At 49.5% G+C, this 18,975-nt stretch overlaps 1 protein-coding gene across 1 annotated transcript in view; it reads left to right on the forward strand.

Annotated features, from left to right (window-relative positions):
* Positions 1-264: 264 nt before the first annotated feature.
* LOC144728162 (semaphorin-4C-like) overlaps positions 265-18,975 on the forward strand; it is a 37,455-nt gene continuing 18,744 nt past the window's right edge. The window contains exons 1-7 of the mRNA XM_078607497.1: positions 265-427; positions 6,598-6,746; positions 7,660-7,722; positions 8,377-8,475; positions 16,447-16,540; positions 17,058-17,174; positions 17,913-18,109. Of these exons, the coding sequence (XP_078463623.1) occupies positions 271-427; positions 6,598-6,746; positions 7,660-7,722; positions 8,377-8,475; positions 16,447-16,540; positions 17,058-17,174; positions 17,913-18,109 (876 nt within the window). The 5' untranslated portion in view covers positions 265-270. The remainder of the gene's footprint in view (positions 428-6,597; positions 6,747-7,659; positions 7,723-8,376; positions 8,476-16,446; positions 16,541-17,057; positions 17,175-17,912; positions 18,110-18,975) is intronic.

Here is an 18,975-nt window from a genome sequence, read left to right on the forward strand (position 1 = left end):
AATATGTGAATCAGTCCTGGGCCTCTCTGCTGAGCCCTACATGGGCACCTGGTGCCATCAGCACTGGGGAGACAAACGCCGTTGTGCCGACCTTCATGGGTGCTGCTCGCTGACACCACTTCTGACCCCATGTTTGTACTGGACATCTGTGAAAAATAGCTTCCTAGGCCATCAGATTCCTCCAGTCTAAATAAAGAAGCTGACTTGCCCCAGCAGCCTGTTTAAGGCTGCACGGGGGATCTCTGTCTTTGTGTGAGTGTAGGTGCTGCCATGGGAGGGGTCCCGCTGGTTGTGGGGGGCCCAGCCCCCCCTCACTGGCCGCTCATCTGGGTTGCCTTGGTGACGTGGGGGCCGTGCACCTGGGCCCACGAGCGCGGGGTCCGTGATGACACGTTCGCCGTCCCCCGCTCCACGATCCCGCACCACGGTGATGCATGCACGCACACAGCGTGGAGGCCGTGCAGGAGAAATTGATAATTATATTTTTTAAAAACCACACAATCATCATGTCACATATGTAAGCAAAACAATTGCAAAAATATGATTTTGTCTCGACAAAATGACTGAAACACCTGACATTGTAATCCCAGATCATCGTCTTCAATTGTAAGAAAAAAGCTCCCACTGTTGCCAAATCTCAACACACAACTATGAACCACCACTACCTCTGTACATTGGACTGAATGTTCATACACTTACGCAATCAAAGAAGCTGATCACACAACTCTATGATTCAGGTCTCAGTGTCAGCTATGACCGAATCTTGCAGCTTGAGAATCAGTTGGCAATTGCAGTCTGTCTCTATACTGAGAAAGAAGGTGGTGTGTGCCCTTCTCAGCTACGTCATAGTCTCTTCACTGTTGGTGCCTTGGACAACCTGGATCACAACCATTTAAAGACTATGGCAAAAGGTTCATTCCATGGCACAAGCCTGTGAAACCACAGAGCAGTACTGAAGTGTGTCAACGCAACAGATACAATTGGTGTAGACTTAGTGGTAGCAAATATGCAGAAAAACTTTGGTTAGCGAGGGCATTCGAACTTATGAAGAAAAATATATTGGAAAAAGGCAACAATGTAGCATGGTCAGCCTACCATGCATCTCTGCAAGATGATTCCGAATTGGAGGATAAGCAAGCAGCTCTCAAGCAACTCTTGCCACTCTTTTATGAAAAGGCAGCAGCAGCCGCCATGATCAATCTTGGAATGGATGTTCAACGCCAAGCCACACAATTTCTCAACCCTGGCCAAATTCCTGTAATGGCCATGGATACTTCGCTGTATGTCCTAGCAAAGTACATTCGATGGAATTGGCCTCAGACACATGGGGAGGACAAGTATGTCGTCATGTTTGGTGGTCTCAAACATTGAAATGGCCATGTGAAATAATACAGTTGGAGACTATCTAGATGACTAAGGTTGGACTACTGCACTAACAACAGGGATGCATTGCCTCCTCAGGCACAGCAGATTCATTTAATCGCAGCTCCCATCTCACTAGAACAAGGCAAGCACACCAAATTAGTTATATGGCCTTGGCCAAGCTTCAGCAGGATGCCTTCTCTTGCACGGAGCAGCTCCAAACTGATGAAGCAAAAGAGCTTTGGAGGCAAGACATCAGCAGCAGGAGCCCAACATTCCAGTACTCGGATATCCTCAACCTAGAACTTCTGGGTCTCATCTTCATCAGAGCTCACTGTGAAGCAAACTTCCAAATGTATGTGAAATCACTGAAAACCCTGGTTCCATGAACTGCATCACCATAATGATGTTCGTTGGATCCCTGTTCACTTTCGAGACATGGGAAACCTACCTCATTCCATCCAATAATAATTTGACAACATGGCAATTGGATTGCTCCCAAGACTACGAACCGATTCTTAGCCATATCCATCGATCAGGCCCATGAGCAAAATAATGACATGGTGAAAAGCTTTAGGGGTGCAGTAGCACTTACGGAAAACCCATCAGCCTTCCGAAAGTGGATGCTCGCAGGATCTGAGCAAGCAAGACTGCTGAATGAGTTTTAGGAATGCTTTTTTGGGAAAATTGAAAAGCACCACCACCAGGAGGAGGGCCTGTCTGTTCAAAAGAATTTCAGACTGTACGCCCTGAGCCTGGCGGTGACCGTCAGTGAAATGGGCAGACATTTCCTGAGCGACACTCCAGAGCTGATAACTTTGGATACTTGTGATGTTCTGAATGAATCTGTGATTAACACTGTCCACAATGTAGAAGCACTTGACAAGAAGCAGTACGATTGTAATGAATAAAGTCCACCGACTCACTGATAACTTAACGAGTAACTGCGTGTGACTTTTTACACTTGGGTAACTTATGTGACTCTACGCGACGCTCCCTGTGTAGTTGGCTGGCTACACAGGAGCGGACGCGTAGCAGTCACGGAAACAATATAACGCTAGCCTTCCCAGACTACAAGGTGCCCATTCTAGGACGTTGAAGACGACCCCCTCCAAGATGACGACGGCGACGGCAGTTCCATGGTTCCCCCACAACAGCAGTCCAGAGCCCTGTTCCACACCGGCCTTTATCCCTCACACGACCCGGCCACACAATGACTACCACAAGTCAGTGCTCATCGACTGCACTCGGTCTATTCATGACCCAATCAAAAAGAACTGCCTATGACTCTTCAAGTTTCTTGAGCGCATACTCAAAGCCAAGAAAGCTGACAAGATCTCAACTTTGAAGACTGATGTCAACCTTTTCTCCCATCTCTATGTTGTGGCACAGCTCAGGGAAACAGACATGGGTACTTTTTTCATGCATTTAAATCACCCCCCGTCTCTCTCTGACAGAGGCATTCTGCGTCTGGGAAATACGTCTTACCTACTAACTTGTCTGGTGGAAACAACTCAGACAGAGGCTCTAATGCAAGTTCTAGATGATGATACAGACCTGGTAGCATGTTTGGTACAAACTACTGAGACAGAGACTATAAGTTCCATTGACATCACAGTTCTAGATGTTGCTCCTGATCTGCTAGCTTGTCTTGAACAAACATCTCAGACAGAGCCTCCAAATATATTTGACATGAACACTCTAGACAGTGCTGCTGTCTTGCATCTCCTCTCCACAAGCAGTGTCACAATATTTAGAGACTGCCGATGACAACTTTATGCCCTACATCATGAACCAGCTGGGAAATGTCAAGAGAGTGGATATAGTATGGGACACCTACTTCAAAAGCAGCATCAAAGAATCTAGAAGAGAGGCAAAGGCATCAGGAGAAAGGTTCCCAGTCAGAACAATATCCCTAGAAAGTGGCAAGATTTTCTGTGTGATCCAGAAAACAAGCAGATCTTTACCTTCCTCTCGGACAAAGTAGCAGTCATTGAATTCCCAACTCAAAAGAAGGTTGTTATTACATGTGTAGTGACTGTGCTTGTCACTGTATGGTGCTGGGGCTTGCGAAGCCACGGCCGGTAATGTGTTGTCATTATGGGCAGCCCGGGTTACGGGATGTAGTACCAGCCCTAGTGGGGCTTGGGTGAGCGCTGGTTAGCGCGGAGGCACCGCAAGCAGTGTGCGGTGCGGGCTCCCGGTGAGGGAGCGAGAGGGAGCGTCAGCCAGCCAGGGTTACCTTGGGGCATGATACGCTGGTTGACCTGCTGACACTCGACTGGACGATATTGGAGGGGGGCCACCGGTGGACGGGGGCCGCGGGGCGGTCACGTGGTCCAAAGGAGCTCTCGGGAACCTTCGAGAAGGAGCTCGAGAGACCTGGAGGGTGGGCGGGGCTAGGGGCGGAGCCAGCCCCAGCCCGGGGGCATATAACGAGGGCCCCGTGAGGAGCTCGGGGTTCTTCGTATGTTGGTGTTACGAAGATCCACGTCGGGGAAAAGAAGCCTCTAGCCACGCGGTCCAGGACCGTTTGTGGTGCGGACCGGGATAGCGAACCGTGTCTAGTTCTGCCGTAGCGTGGTTAGATGGGCATTCGAGACCCGAGTGTAGATCATGTTGTGTTGCGTGTTCATGTGAATAAATAGTGTTGCTCCCAAGATAACGTCTGCGACATGTGATCAAAGAGTTGTGATCAGAGGATCCAACCGCAGCATGCCAAAATGTGGCAACGAGGAAGCGGACACAAGAATGCTGGTTCATTTGCAGGGTGCCTTGCAGAATGGTTGCCACGTGTTTGGTTCACATCATGGATACTGACATACGAGTAGCTTCGGCGCAGGGAAGAACTTCAGCTATTTTTAAATCCTTTATATTAAGTTCACTTGCTTGCTTGCTTACGACCGTGCAAATCTTTCGGTCGTTTTTTAACCCACTTCCCGTGATCCAATCGAGCTGACATTTTGCACACAGACTCGTTGTGCGTGACAATGTATTTTCGTGAAAATTTTTTTCCTAAATTTTCCACTTTTTAGGAAAAAATAAATTATATTTATTCACCAATTGCTTAATGGTGCCAGGCATTCATCTGACCCATAGGTGGCAGCCATCTCAAGCCAGAGGACGAGAGGACTCTAGCCGCCACGCATATAAAGGATTTATAGTGAAAAACTTTGTTTTTACGGGTTCATTTTTACATCAATGCCATCGCCCAGGCTCTGGGATAAAACACATCCTCTGCCTTACCCATTTTCCACAGTTCCACAGGCTGTGATATGGTTCTTTCTTTTTTGGAAAGGGGAAAAGGTCAGCATGGCAGGCTTGGAAGTCTTATCTCTAAGTAACAGAGGCTTTCAACTTCATGGTGGAGAATCCATACACCGAGTTGGATGTTCAAACAAATTACTTCAAAGTGCTTGAACGCTATACAGTCGTCTTGTATTACAAGACCAGCTACCTGAATTCCGTCAATGAGGCATGCAGAGAGATGTTCTGCAAAGAAAGAAAACAATGGGAATGATTGTGCCAACACAGAGTGCATTGTTGCAGCACTCAAAGTAACGAAGTTTCCAATGAAGTTACAAAAGTGTGAAATTTATAAAAAAAAAAATTGTTCTATATGAGCTCCATAAATGTATAATGACCTATCGTTGATATGATTGTTTTCACATTAAAAATTAATTAAAATAAATCTGCTACGTTCGGGGTTTTTATAACCATGCAATCAAAAAATTAAATTGTCACGTGATAGCATCCAAGATCTCAAATCTGATGGATCCTAGCAAAAAGTGAACCAGTAGGACCTAACCAAGTAACTCACAAAGTGTATTGCTTTTATCCAGCCTGTCCCCTTCATTTTGGTAAGCTGCCTGACTAATTGGGAGGTTTGGCCAAACACTCAGTGCTTACATTCGTGCGTGTGCGCGTGGAACGTGAGAGCCGCTTACGGCGACAAAAAACTCCCGAGACGCAACATGAAGCACGTGCCTCCATGTCTCAGTTTCCCTGCGTCTCAGTGTCTCGGTGTGCCCATACTTGGATTTAGTGACTGATTTAGAACTTACATTCCAAGAAGAAGAAATCTACATTAGACTGGCCCTGTTCATCCATAATATCCTTATTGGCAAATCTGCACTATACATAGCTAATTCATTAACACCATAGTCAGACCCAAGAAACCTAAGACGTCCACCTAATTTCCTTTTAGCTATCCTGAGAACAAGAATTGGAATCGGTGACAAAGCCTTAGCCAATTTAACACAAACATAGGCTTTCACGACCAATATCATCCATAATACAGGTTTTTTTTTGGGTTAGATCGCGTAAATATAAAATTGTGCCGTTAAAACCCGCCACCACCCAACACATCCAACTAGTAAGGGTTGTCACGTAAACAGAACGTGCCAATTCGTCACTAGTACAGCACTAACCGGTGTAGTGTAGTGTATAGTAATGTAGTGTGTAGTAGTGTAGTGTATTGTGTATAGTAGTGTAGTGTATAGTGTAGTATACTAGTGCAGCACGCCGGTGTGTTGGAGAGCCAAGCCACAACATTTACAATCTGAGTACGACGTTTCGCCAGTAATTACAACTAGCTTCATCAGGTGTGTCGAGTGGTGGCGGGTTTTAACGACGCATTTATATAATTACGCGATCTAACCCAAAAAAAACTCTGATGGACAACACCAACATATTGGAACAACCTCGTTTCCTGCCCTAAAATAGTACATCTTTAAACATTATCCTGAAGAAGATTCGTGTTGGATACAACCACATTTGCTTATGTAATGTGTAAATGTGTGCGTTGTCTTGGTGTGGTCTAGGACTGTTGTTGTTATCCTGCCTTGCCCAAGCTTGCATTTAGTGTCGAAAAATCGGCAGGAATGTGTGTGCTTATGCAATTTATAATTTTATACTTTATATTTATTCATTTTCGTTATTTACTTACCTTTTCTCTATTTTGCACTCTTATCGTTTTTTTGCATTATTGTTGTAACTTGCTGACCCGTCCCTACCGGGCATCTGTGGGAAAGAGATTCATAGTTCAGACTGGATTCCTCCTCCAGTCGAATGATTCCGATTGTGATTCCAATCACCCTGTGTCCCCATGTCTGAGTGGCCAGTGTCTCTGTCTCCCTGTGTCTTTGTCTCCCTGTGTCTCGGTGACCCCTTGTCCCCCGGGTGCCCCCCCAACCATGTCCCCCCCCGTGTCCCCACCCCCCGCGCCGTGTGTAGCTCTGGGCAGCGCTGTCCGCCGCGTGGCTGTGCGCGTGGGGGGAGGCGGGGCGCTGGCGCTTTCTCCGGATGGGGCGACGCTCCTCGTTGGCGCCTGCGAGGGCCTCGTCGTACTCAACGCTCACCAGCTTGACCGCCAGCCCCGCACGGTGAGCTTACACGGGGGGGGGGGGGGGGGCATGGTGGAGGTCAGATGGCATGGTGGGGTTGGAAGTTGGTTTGTGAGTAGTTAAATAAACATCAGCCATATGAAGCAGAATGGCTGTGGTTGAGTTAGGTGAAGGTGGAGTGTGCGTGCATGAGTGGGGAGCCGTAGTGTTGCGGTTAGCGCGCTGTGCTACGAACTCGGCGATCTGAGTTCGATTCCCACTCATGGCAAACACCAGTGTCAATTATCTGAACCAGTCCTGGGCCTCCCATAGGTCGACTCAGCCTCAAATTAGTACCTAATGCAGTGTGTAAACATTGCCACTGGGGAGACAAAGGCGGCCGGGCATAATGTTGGCCACCCACCCCCTCGTGTGCCGTGCCGTCCTTCATAGGTGTTCGCTAACAGCACTTGCTCCAAGAGTCTGTTAAGGCTGTACGGGTGATCTTTATCTTTGAGCGTGTGTATGTGCATGTATGCATTTGTGGTCTTTGGCACAGTGAATAGCGCACTTCATTACGAACTCGATGATCCGAGTTTAATTCCCGCTCACAGCCAACATTTTAACACATAGGCTTTCGTGACCAACATTATTCATAAGATGTTTTTTTGGCTTAGATCATGTAAATGTAAATGTGTCGTTAAACCCGCCACCACCTAACTTTGTTGACAAATATTTAAACTGGTCATGGGCCTCTCCTAGGTAGAATCAGCCTCATATGAGTATCTGGTGTGGCATTTAAACATCTCCCCCGGGGAGACAAAGGTGGCCTAGCATAGGGCTGGCCACACCACCCATCGTGTGCCATGTCGGCCTTCATAGGTGCTCGCAAACAGCACTGGCCCCAAAAGTCTGTGTAGGCTACACGGGGGACCTTTGTCTTGTGATGTGTGTGGTGTGTGCGGTGTCACAGATTGTGTGGAATGCCACGACTGCCAGCAAAGAGGAGTGCATAAGGAAAGGGAGACACCCTGAGGTGCCCTTACCACCAATAACACTAACACCACCGCCACCACCACCATCATATTATTGCAACCACCCCAATCACCACCAACATCACTACCACCACCACCATTCCCATCACCATCATCATGACAATGACCATCACCACTACTTATATAAGAAAATCCACCACCAACACCTTTGCTAACATCATCATCATCAGTGTCTGTAGCATTGGCAGATGTTGTGGTGCACGCCTGTGAATCTGTATGGTGGATGACAGAGATTTCTGAAAATCTCAATCCCACCGGGCTGCGAGAAGGTGGCCAGGAGATGGCAGTATAATACATGGGTTGTACCAGAACCACATCGTGTGCCCATGGTGGCTGAGTAGTCACATGCCTTCCTTCTGTGACCCCGTGTGTGTGCAACCCAAGTTTGATTTTAACTCATAGCCAACACCAGCGACGATTATCTGAATCGGTCCTGGGTGTGGTCGACTCAGCCTCAAATGAGTACCTGGTGCGGTGTGTAGTTAACATCTCCATTCGAAAGACAAAGGTGGCCAGGCGTGGTGCTGGCCACCCACTCCCTCGTGTGCCACGCCGGCCTTTGCAGGTGCTGCTACTCGCTAACAGTACTTGCCCCAGCAGTCTGTGTGGGTTACACGGGGTCTTTGTCTTTGCAGAAGGAGTGCCTTAACTTTGTGCGCGTGCTGCACTTCGTGAACGCGTCCCACCTGTACACATGCGGCACGCACGCCTTCGACCCCCAGTGTACATACGTGGTGAGTGATGCGCGGGTGGGGGTGAGTATGGGGCGAGTGTGGGGTGAGTGACCCGTGGTGTCTGTGTAGGGGGTCTGTCTTTGTACATGTGTAAAGCAGTGGCGGCTGGTGATATTTATTTTTGGGGGGGCGCATTTTTTTTTATTGAGGGGGGCAAATAAATATAAAGCAGTACCAAAAACCATTTTGACTACTTGAATATAAATTGTGATGATCTTTATTCACATTTCAGACCAAAAGAAGTACCAAAAGCATGTTTCCTACTTGAACATAACTGTTTCTCTTTTATATACATTTCAGACCAAAGTACCAAAAAGCATGTTTCCTACTTGAACATAAATGTTTCTCTTTTATATACATTTCAGACCAAAGTACCAAAAAGCATGTTTCCTACTTGAACATAAAAACGTTAGTTTCATGCTATTATCAATATGGCTGCGGCTACTTTCATGACGTTTGCATTTGTCAGAGAGATGTTTGAGGTCTCTTACCCCCGTCGTTGTCCACAAAACTTCAGTGCCGACACTTTGAAATAAAAGACAGGGAAAACAAAAAAGAGAATTGCTAACATCACATCCAGCCAGCCACCTCCGTTTCTCATAACAAGCGCGGGTGAAGCTTCGTGTGTAGCTTCGTCCTCTGTCACTGGCCTGCTGCTGGATTTGTAAATCGGGTTGGTCCGGTCCGAGATCCTTTATCTTTTTTATTTCTTCCAGCGAAAGCCTTGTGAAAGGGTTTTTTTGTAAATAAATTACAGAATTTGCATGAACTGCTGCCATTGTTTACACAAAAAATTTGATCAGCCTAGCAAGTGTCGAAGTGGTGTCGCCTGCGCACTCGCAGTAGTGGCCCAGAGCGTAAATTTGAATGACAGGTGACGAGAACCAATCAGATTGGATAAAATAACATGTATCCAATTCTGATTGGCCAGGGACGCAACGACTTGCGCCCCGAGGAGAATCTTTAAGAAACCAATTAGAGACCAGCTTCAGGTCACATGCTGTCCGAAAATTTAAAGTCTCACATAGACATCCGTTTGTCCGGCGCCCCGCATGAAACACATTGAAAAACATAGAAAATAGTTGACCGATTAAAGCCAGTTTTTATTAAATGCTGATGCTTTTCTTACTACCAGCCGGCACATCGTATGAAACAAATATTTTATTATGTATTTTTATATAATTTTTGTATATGTATATTCTTGAATCTTGATGGGGGCGGCGCCCCTGCGCTCTCTATTGACGAGCCGCCACTGGTGTAAAGACCAAAACAATCAACCACTTGCCCGATGTGGTACGTATGCAGACGGACAGTCAGGTAGTGTGTTAGGGGCCTCTGATTGGTGCAGGGAGGGCTCAAAGAGCATTTGTTATGGTGAGAGAATTAAACTGATTGGAAGGAAAATTCAAAGGTAAAATGTGGGAAAACGAGGGTGGACTGTATGGGTAACGGTTGACAACTGTTAGGAAAAGAGGACAAGGATTGGCTGGAGGAAATGGGGCGAGCGAAACTTGGAGAAAGGGGGTTCGAGGAATATAAAAGCGTAGAGCACAAGGGGAAGGGGTGGTTGGAGAGAAGATGAAGTGCATGCATCATGAACTAAAGTGTGGGGCTAGAATTAGCGTTGTGTATAACATAAAGGCTCATAGTAAAGCAAGAACGTGTGTCGGCATCGCTACACATGTGTACACGTGTGTACATGTATGTGTATGTATGTGTAGTGCCATAGGGGGGCTACTGTGCCAGCCCAAGAGGGGAGGGGCTGCTGGGGGCTCTAGGATCCTAGACAGCTAAGCCCTCGGCGCTGGCTCTAGGATCCCAGACAACCCAGACAGCTAAGCCCCTTGGCGCCACCAACGGGGGGGCTGTGGGGTATCTGGGAGGATACACAACCCCACCCCTCGATGGGCAAGAGGGATAAAAGGACTGCTCCCTGGCCGATCAGGGCCAGTCGCAGCTCAAGACCCAAGACCAGCCAGCTTAGGACCCTGGACCCCCTCGTCCCACTTGTCCTTGTAAGGGCCGGGATGCTGTGCGGGCCAGTGGTGGGACTCTGGGACTCCCGGCTCTACGCCCTTGTAAGGGCGAGTTCCGAGGAAGCCAGAGTCTAGACCCGCACCTTGGCTGGGTCGGGTCAGGTAGCCTCCCCTAGGGTAATTGTAGCCGGAGGACCCCAGAGCGTAGCTAGAGTAGGCTGTGTTCCTAGGCTGTGTCCCTAGGCTGTGTCCCTAGGCTGTGTCCCTAGGCTGTAACAGAGTATCAGGACTGTTGGAGTGTTGTATTGTAATAAAGAAGTTACCTCTACAAGTGTCTCCGGAACCCATTACATATGTGTGCAGGCGAAAACTACCCCCCACCTGCTCGCTGGTGCCGGACGGCAACGCTGTGGTGGATGTGAGCAATGCCATGGAGGGAAGGCCAATTCCAAAATCGGCTATACTTCTTTATGGTGCTTGTAGCCACCACAGCGACCAAACGGGGGCTCTGTATGGGTGCGAGGGGCTGGTAACCTATTAATTACCACGAAACCACGTGAAGAATATAGAACGAAGCTTGTGACGGATGCCTCGGGGGGACAGGCATCTTTGACGTCTCTTGGCCAAACCCCATTTGGCGAAACCAGGAGACTCCAATCTTTACCCTCAGGATTCCTCCAGAAACAGCAAAAGCCATTTTGGGTGGCCACGTGGAATGGTCGAATGCTCACTGCGGAGGAGAGGCTGCCACTCCTCTGTCGGGAGCTGGACCGGTATTGCCTGGATCTCTGTGGTATTCAGGAGGTCCAGTGGACTGGCTCTGGCTCCTGCCACCATGAGGGGTCGACAGTCCTCTTCTCGGGGCAGGAGACTGCCAAACAACAGGGAGTGTCTCTTCTTCTGAACAATTAAACGAAAGGGGTGTAGGAGCATGGCGGTCAGGTGTGGGAAACTGTAAGCCCCAGGTTACTGTGGGCTCACCTTCCCATCAACCAGAAGTGAGGAGTAGTGGTTGTGGTTAATTATGCCCCCACCAAAGATAAACAGTGGAGGGATGCAGGCAAGGCCAATGAGTCTGATGCCTTCTATGACCTCCTGTCACAGGTGCTAGCTAAAGTGGCCCCTCAGGATAGAGTCATCCTGTTGGGTGATTTTAATGACCGAGTTGGTCATGATGCTGGCACCTGGTCTGGAATAATTGGAAGGTATGGGAAAGATCAGTTAAAAATCAATGGTAGGAGGCTACTAGACTTTTGTGCAGCCCATGAGCTTGTACTTACCAACACGCTGTTCTGGCATGGGCACATCCACACATCATGGATGCACGCCAGGTCCAAGAAAGAACATCTGCTGGACTATATAGTGACGGAACAGCAGATACCGGCACCAGGACCTACCATAGAGTTGATCTGCCCACTGACCATCGGCTTATCATCTGTAAGATGCGGTTGCCATTCTTCCACTCCAGTGGTGGGTGTACATCCAGGACCTCATTTAAACCCAAAGTGGCTTGGTCTCAGCTAGCTGATGAAAGTTGCAAGTGATAATTTCATCATCCTTTGCAGCTGAGGTTGGCATCGTCCCCCACTCCTGATGCTGAGGGGAAATGGGCGAGGTTAGAGACTGTGGCTCATGCAGTTGCAATGGCTGCTATGGGTGCACGGACCAAACCTCCCCACAGACCCTGGCTGACAGAGGAGGTGTTCCGGCTGCTGAGAAAAGGCTACAGAACCACTGTCACTGTCTACAGCATCCCACGTGAGAGAATGAAGCTTACCACAGCCTTCGCTCGGAGGTTCGAAGAGCCATGCGGCGCAGCAAGGATGGGTGGTTGCCTCTGTAGCCCGCGATCACAAATAAGTATTTTTAAAAAAAGTAACTTGCAGCGCCACACCTATCACCATCATTAGGAGAAAGGAAGGTGATCCGATTTCCGATCCCCAGGAATAAGTATGTAAATTTGCTGAGTATTTCTGTAAGGTCTTGGGGGAGGGTAAATCCCTCAACCTGGAAAATATCATGGGGCTAAGTGGGGATGAACCTGATGAGGCTGTGGTGCCTCAAATATTGGAAGAAGTAGTTACCCCCTGGGGTGGCTGGCTGAAGTGCCAGCTGTTGAGGAAGTACAGAAGGCTATCCAGAGTCTGAGACCAGGAAAAGCACCAGGGAGAGAAGATCTCCCAAGCGAAATGCTTAGGGAGGGTGGCGTTTGTGTGCAGACAGCCCTATATGACATCATAATAACAGTCTGGACTACTGGACGGGTTCTGCAGGATTGGGGGAATGCCCTGGTAGTCCCCCTCTTTAAGAAGACCGTATCAACTACAGGGACATCTCCCCCCTCAGTGTGCCGGGAAAGGTCCTGGTAAGGAGAGGCTCAGGCTTGTAGGAAAGGACAGTCCTGCAAATATGCCTTATTTTCTCTCCATCTGCTACAGCATAGGTGTAGGGAATTCCAACAGGATCTACACCTCTGTTTTATTGACGTGGTCAAGGCCTATGATACCATCAGTAGACCTGGGCTCTGGGTTGTTCTTTGCGCACAATCATTAAGGACCCTCATTATAGTGGGCAGCCCCGGGTAAAACTACTTGTCCAGGAGTCGGAGCCATTCCCTATTTACCTTGGGGTGCGACAGGGATGTCCTCTGGCTCCAATATTATTATTTCATATCTATTTCGACTACGTCGTTCGTGAAGCCTTCGATGGCTGATCGATGCCCAGGTGTGGTCAAGGGATGGCTCCCTATTGGTTAACCATCATATGTGTCGTGACTGTGATTGTCACTGTGTGGTGCCGGGCTTACGAAGCCACGGCGGATAATGTGTTGGCATTATGTGTAGCTCGCTTACTGGGCGTAGTACCAGCCCTAGCGGGGCTTGGGTGAGCGCTGGTCAGCGCGGAGGCACCACGTACAGTGTGCGGTGTGGGCTCCCAGCGAGGGAGCGAGAGGGAGCGTCAACCAGCCAGGGTTACGTTGGGGCATGATACGCTGGCTGACCTGCCGACACGTGACCGGATGATATTGGAGGGGGGCCACCGGTGGACGGGGGCCGCTGGGCGGTCACGTGGTATAGAAGAGTTCTCGGGAGCCTTCGGAAAAGAGCCGGAGAGATCTAGAATGTGGGCGGGGCGAGGGGCGGAGCTAGCCCCAGCCCTGGCCCATATAACGGGGGCCCGTGAGGGGATCGGGGTTCTTCGGGTTGCTGGTGCTGAAGATCCACGTCGGGTAAAAGAAGCCTCTAGCCACGCGGTCCGGAACCCAGCTTGTGGTCCGGGCCGGGATAGTGAACCTATCTAGTTCTGCCGTAGCGTGGTTGATGAGCATTCAAGACCCAAGTGTAGGTTGTGTTATGTTACTTTGAGTTCTGAATAAATAGTGTTGCTCCCAAGACAACGTCTGCGACTCAGTTAGACTCATTACATATGTATACTGATGATCTGGTGATTGCTGCTCACTCAGAGGAGGAGTTGGAGGCATTACTGCAGAACCTGGAGCATGCCACTAATTATTATCAGCCCCACCAAAACTAAACACCTGCCTGGGTATTTTGTGCCATCAGACACTCTACCCACACAACTCGCAATTGGTAATGGGGCAGTTGTGGAGAGAGTGAAAGTTTTCCATTCCTGGGCAGTGTGCTCATAGCCGGCTCCGGTTTGACAGCATAGGTCTCACTCCGAATCAGTCAAGCAGCATTATCTTTTTATCAGCTGTATCAGCGTGGAAGCTACCTGGTCTGTCGCTCCACACGAAGCTTCGGGTCTTCTTGGCCACAGTCATATCCTCCCTTATCTATGCTTGTGAAACGTGGGCCCCTCTAATGGAACATCTACTCTGGTTAGATACATTTAGGCTGGCCTCCCTACGATCATTCCATCAGTGAGCTCCTGTGGAAGACAAGGTTGCATTGCCTGGGCCATGTAGCCTGCATACTCAGCCACTGCATGCCCAAGCAGCTTTTGTTTGGCCTGGATAGAGAGGGCTAAACAGGCACGATACGGGCTGGAGAAGAGATGGACTGATGCAGTACAGGAGGATGTAGAGCTGATTGGACTTGCGGAAGACTAGTACCAATGATGTCAAAACCGGCCTCTATGGAGGAGGCTCATGAAGGACCCTATTAATCAGTTGGAGGCAGTTACTCTCCAACAACAACGGAGGGTAGAGGAGCGATGCTCATAACTGCAACCGGAGTTTCCGGCAGCTAAAATACAGCAAGTTCGCACAGTAGGGGGCACAGCTGGTGCATCTGCCAGTCATCTAAGTTTCCCCATACCATCTGGGTCTATCCCGTGACCTCCTTTCAGCGAGCCTTTGACATTTCACGTGGCCTCAAAGTGTACCTGGCCTGGTACAAGCACCGTTCTGATGTCACCGCCACTTAATCGCGAATGGCGGGTGTTGTTGCTGTTGTTGTGTTTGTACAATGGTGGGAGTGGTAGTGTAGCAGTTAGCGTGCTGCGCTATGAACCCTGCGACCCGAGTTCAATTCCTGCTCACGGCCAACACTAGTGACGATTATCAAAACCGGTCCTGGGCCTCCCCGAGGTCGACTCGGCCTCAAACATCGCCACCCACTCCCTCGTGTGCCGTGCTGGCCTTTATAGGTGCTTGCTATTGCTATCAACACTGCACCAACCCAGTATATCATTCGACTCTAAGATTTGCTCTGGATGCCCCTTAAAAAAACTCATCATTGTGACCGATATATAGAGACTGGCCTAACATCCCTCCATGATCGCAGAATGATTCACCAGGCTTTGATTATTCAAAATGTCCTTAGTTCCAATTCAGCAGAGTATTTGTTGGATCGGTTGACACCACGGGATGCCAGACCTAACCTGAGGAGCTCATCATTGTTTTTGTTGAATGTTCCTAGGTACAAAACAGGTTTTGGTAAACGGGCATTCTCAGTGGCCGCCCCTAGTCTCTGGAATAATATCATCACAAAACTTGATTTACAGTCACTATCTTCACTCAATCATCTTAAATCACTTCCTTCAAGTGCATTCCTGCCAATCTGCCACTGCTGAAGCAAGTAGATGATATACAATTAGTTTTTTTTTATACTGGTAGGAACCTCCTGGTTACACCAGCCCACAGCGGATTATTGTGTCCGTCGTGCAGGGAGGGGCTGGGTGGGGAGGGTGGGGAGGGCTGGATGGGGAGGGTGGGGCTGGGTGGGGAGGGGAGGGGCTGGGTGGGGAGGGGCTGGGTGGGGAGGGCTGGGTGGGGAGGGTGGGGCTGGGTGGGGAGGGGAGGGTGGGGAGGGGCTGGGTGGGGAGGGGCTGGGTGGGGAGGGGCTGGGTGGGGGGTGGGAGGGGTGGGGATGGGTGAGGAGGGGCTGGTCACCCTGTGGTGCCCTTATAAAACTCAACGTTTAACCTACTCACGCCGGCATGTGCCCGCCCTCACAGTTGGGCATATTTGCGGAATACATCACACCGCCGTTGACCCTGGCCATTGACCGAGCAATCCAACGTTCATACCTCCCTCCGCAGGAATGTGTTTATTATTCTGTCTATGAGTCCTGTTGTAATGTGTGCAGTGCCCTGGTGATTGGTATGATTACTAGTGTTGTTTGCACAAGAAAACTATTTTAGCAAAGGTGTTTCAATTCGTCGTTTTGCAATATTTTATTGAATCTTATTCCTCACTCTAGATGCACTATTTTGCAATATGTTTCTCTAATCTTAATGTTCACTTTAGTTAAATATTTAATTTATTATTAAGTAATATATTGTACATTTTTTTATTTACTTTTTTCGTTGCTGTATTTATTGTATTCATAATTTGTATGCGACCTGTTGCAAACGTTGTGTTCTTAATTTTACAGTTTTGTTGTTGTTGATGAAACTCTATTCAAGAGCCTCTTAGCTCACAGGGGAATTCTAAATAAACTGTTCTGTTCTAAACCAACAGTCTGTTCAGGCTATGGGGGGATCTTTGTTTTGTACACGTGTGTATGTATACGTGTGTGTGCAAATGTAGGATATGCGCTCACTGCAGCTGCTGTTGCCCACGGAGACGGGCCGGGGCCGGTGTCCTTACCACCCGACGCAGCCCTTCTCGTCGCTCATGGACGGTGACTACGGCAACGTGCAACCCACAGCGCCTGCTGCCATCAGCGGGCCTTCCTCGCTTCACGCGACGGCCTCAGCGTGCACCTAGCCTGGCACAAGCACCGTGGTGACATCACCACCAAGAGACGATCCGCGGCGGCTGCTGCTGCCATTATTATTTACACACGTGTGTGCGTGTGTGTTGTTTACACACACGCGCACACGCGTGTTCGTCTAGTGTGGTGCAGCGGTGGTGCAGCAGTTAGTGCTGCACCGCGCTTCGTACCCGGCGACCCGAGTTCGATTCTCGCCCACAACCAACCTCGGTGACGAGTATCTTAACCGGTCCTATGCCTTCTCTAGGTCGACTCAGCCTTAGATCAGTACTTGGTGGAGTGTGTAAACATCACCACTGAAGTTTGTTGGGAACACAAAGGTGGCTGGGCGCAGAGCTGACCCCACCATAGGTGCTCGTTAACAGCACTTTCCCCGACAGCCTGTGAAGGCTACCCGGGGGACCTCTGTGTGTGTGTGTGCCAGACGGAGACCTGTACACAGCGACTGTGAGTAACTTCCTCGGCTCGGAGTCGGTGATCGCTCGCTCTATGGGGTCACGACCCCACCTCAAGACTGAGCCACTTTCCAGCTGGCTCAATGGTGTGCAACTCGCTTACTCACCGACTCTCTCACTCGCCTGCCCACTCGCCTGCCCACTCACCTGTCCACTCACTCACCCACTCGCTCACTCATTCTCTCATTCATTCTCTGACTCATCCACTCACTCACCCGCTCACTTACTGGCTCACTCATTTGCCTGCCCACTCGCTCATCTACTCGCTCACTCACCTGCTCACTCATCCACTGACCCACGCGCTCGCTTGCCTACTCACTCACTCGCCTGCCCACTCGCTCACCCACTTGCTCACCGACTCGCTCACTCACCCGCTCACTCATCTACTCACCCACTCACTCGCATATTAACTCTCTCACTCCACCACGCACTCGTTCACATGCTCACTCATCCTCTCACTCACTCACTCATCCACTCTATCACTCATCTACTCACTCACCCACCTGCTTGCTCACTCATTTACCTACTTGCTCCACCACTTATTCACTCACCCGCCCACTCGCTCGCTCAGTCTTGCGAGCCATGCATGCTGAAGTATGTGGTGTGGTGTGGGGGTGTATGTGGTACGAACTCTTGACGATGGTAGTGGTGGCGTTGAGTATAGAATGATGCCAGTGATGCTGGTGGTGATGTCATTCAGTATAAAGTGATGTCAATGATGGTGGTGGTGATGGAGTTGAGTATAAAATGACCATGGTGATGATGAGATGAAGAAGACGCTCACCTTGACGATGGTGGTAAAAGACGACGATGTTTTCTTTCAGAACCCACTTTTGCTGGATCGGCGTTTGTGAGAGAAGACGATGACGGTGGTGCCGATGGCGGAGATGGTGACAATGGCGATGAGGACGACGATGACGACGAGGACGACGATAAGATTTACTTCTTCTTCAGTGAAACGGCCAAGGAGTACGACTTCTACACGCGGCCTAGAGTGGCACGCGTGGCACGCGTGTGCAAGGTGAAAATGAGGTGGAGAACATGCGTGTGTGTGCAAGCTGAGCGCTAGTTGGAGAGCATGCATGTGTGTGCGTGTGCACTGTGAGAACCAGGTGGAGAGCGTGCGTGTGTGCAAGGCGAGAGTGAGGTGGAGAGTTTGCGTGTGTCTGTGTGCAAGGTGAGAGTGAGGTGGAGAGTTAAACGTCTCAACTCCATCAAATACATGATCGGGTGTCCATCTATCATTTCAGTTTTTTTTTTACTCAATATTAAGCAACTGATTATTGAAAGCCACCATGTGTACAATACATAGCCTATATGTGGGGCACCAATTTACACCTCGGGCCTCTATTATCCACTGAGCAGAGCACCCCATCAACGCCCCAATTGTGAACAAAATTCCGGTACCGTGTTAGTTAAGAGCACAAATCGTAAATCCAGTTTGAGCCTCGCTCGTAGCTCAGCAGGGAACTAATCAGCAGCTCCCAAATGCCCTCGTTGCCAGTAGTGATCACTTTTACCAGCGGTCTCAAGATCGGTCTATGTAGAGGAGGAGGCTCGTGAAGGACGCTACATGTGCAGTTGGAGGCAGTCGCCCTCCAGCAACAACGGAGGGCAGAGTAGCGGTGCTCACAACAATGAGGGGAGCGCCAGGCGTCTAAAATACAAGTTGGTACAGTAGGGGGCACAGGTGGTGCATCTGCCAGTCATCTCTGTCAGTCTGCCCATGGCACCTGTTGGGTCTGTCCCGTGAAACTTCTGCCAGCGAGCCTTCGACACTTCATGTAGCCTCGTAGCTGAAAGTGCACAGCCTGGCACAAGCGCTGTGGTGGTATCATAACCACTTAGTGGTGAATGGGAGGTGTTTTTGTGTGTGCATGGTGTGTG

Source organism: Lampetra planeri, chromosome 27 (assembly GCF_965212315.1).
Source record: "Lampetra planeri chromosome 27, kcLamPlan1.2.h2, whole genome shotgun sequence".
Classification (NCBI taxonomy): domain Eukaryota; kingdom Metazoa; phylum Chordata; class Hyperoartia; order Petromyzontiformes; family Petromyzontidae; genus Lampetra; species Lampetra planeri.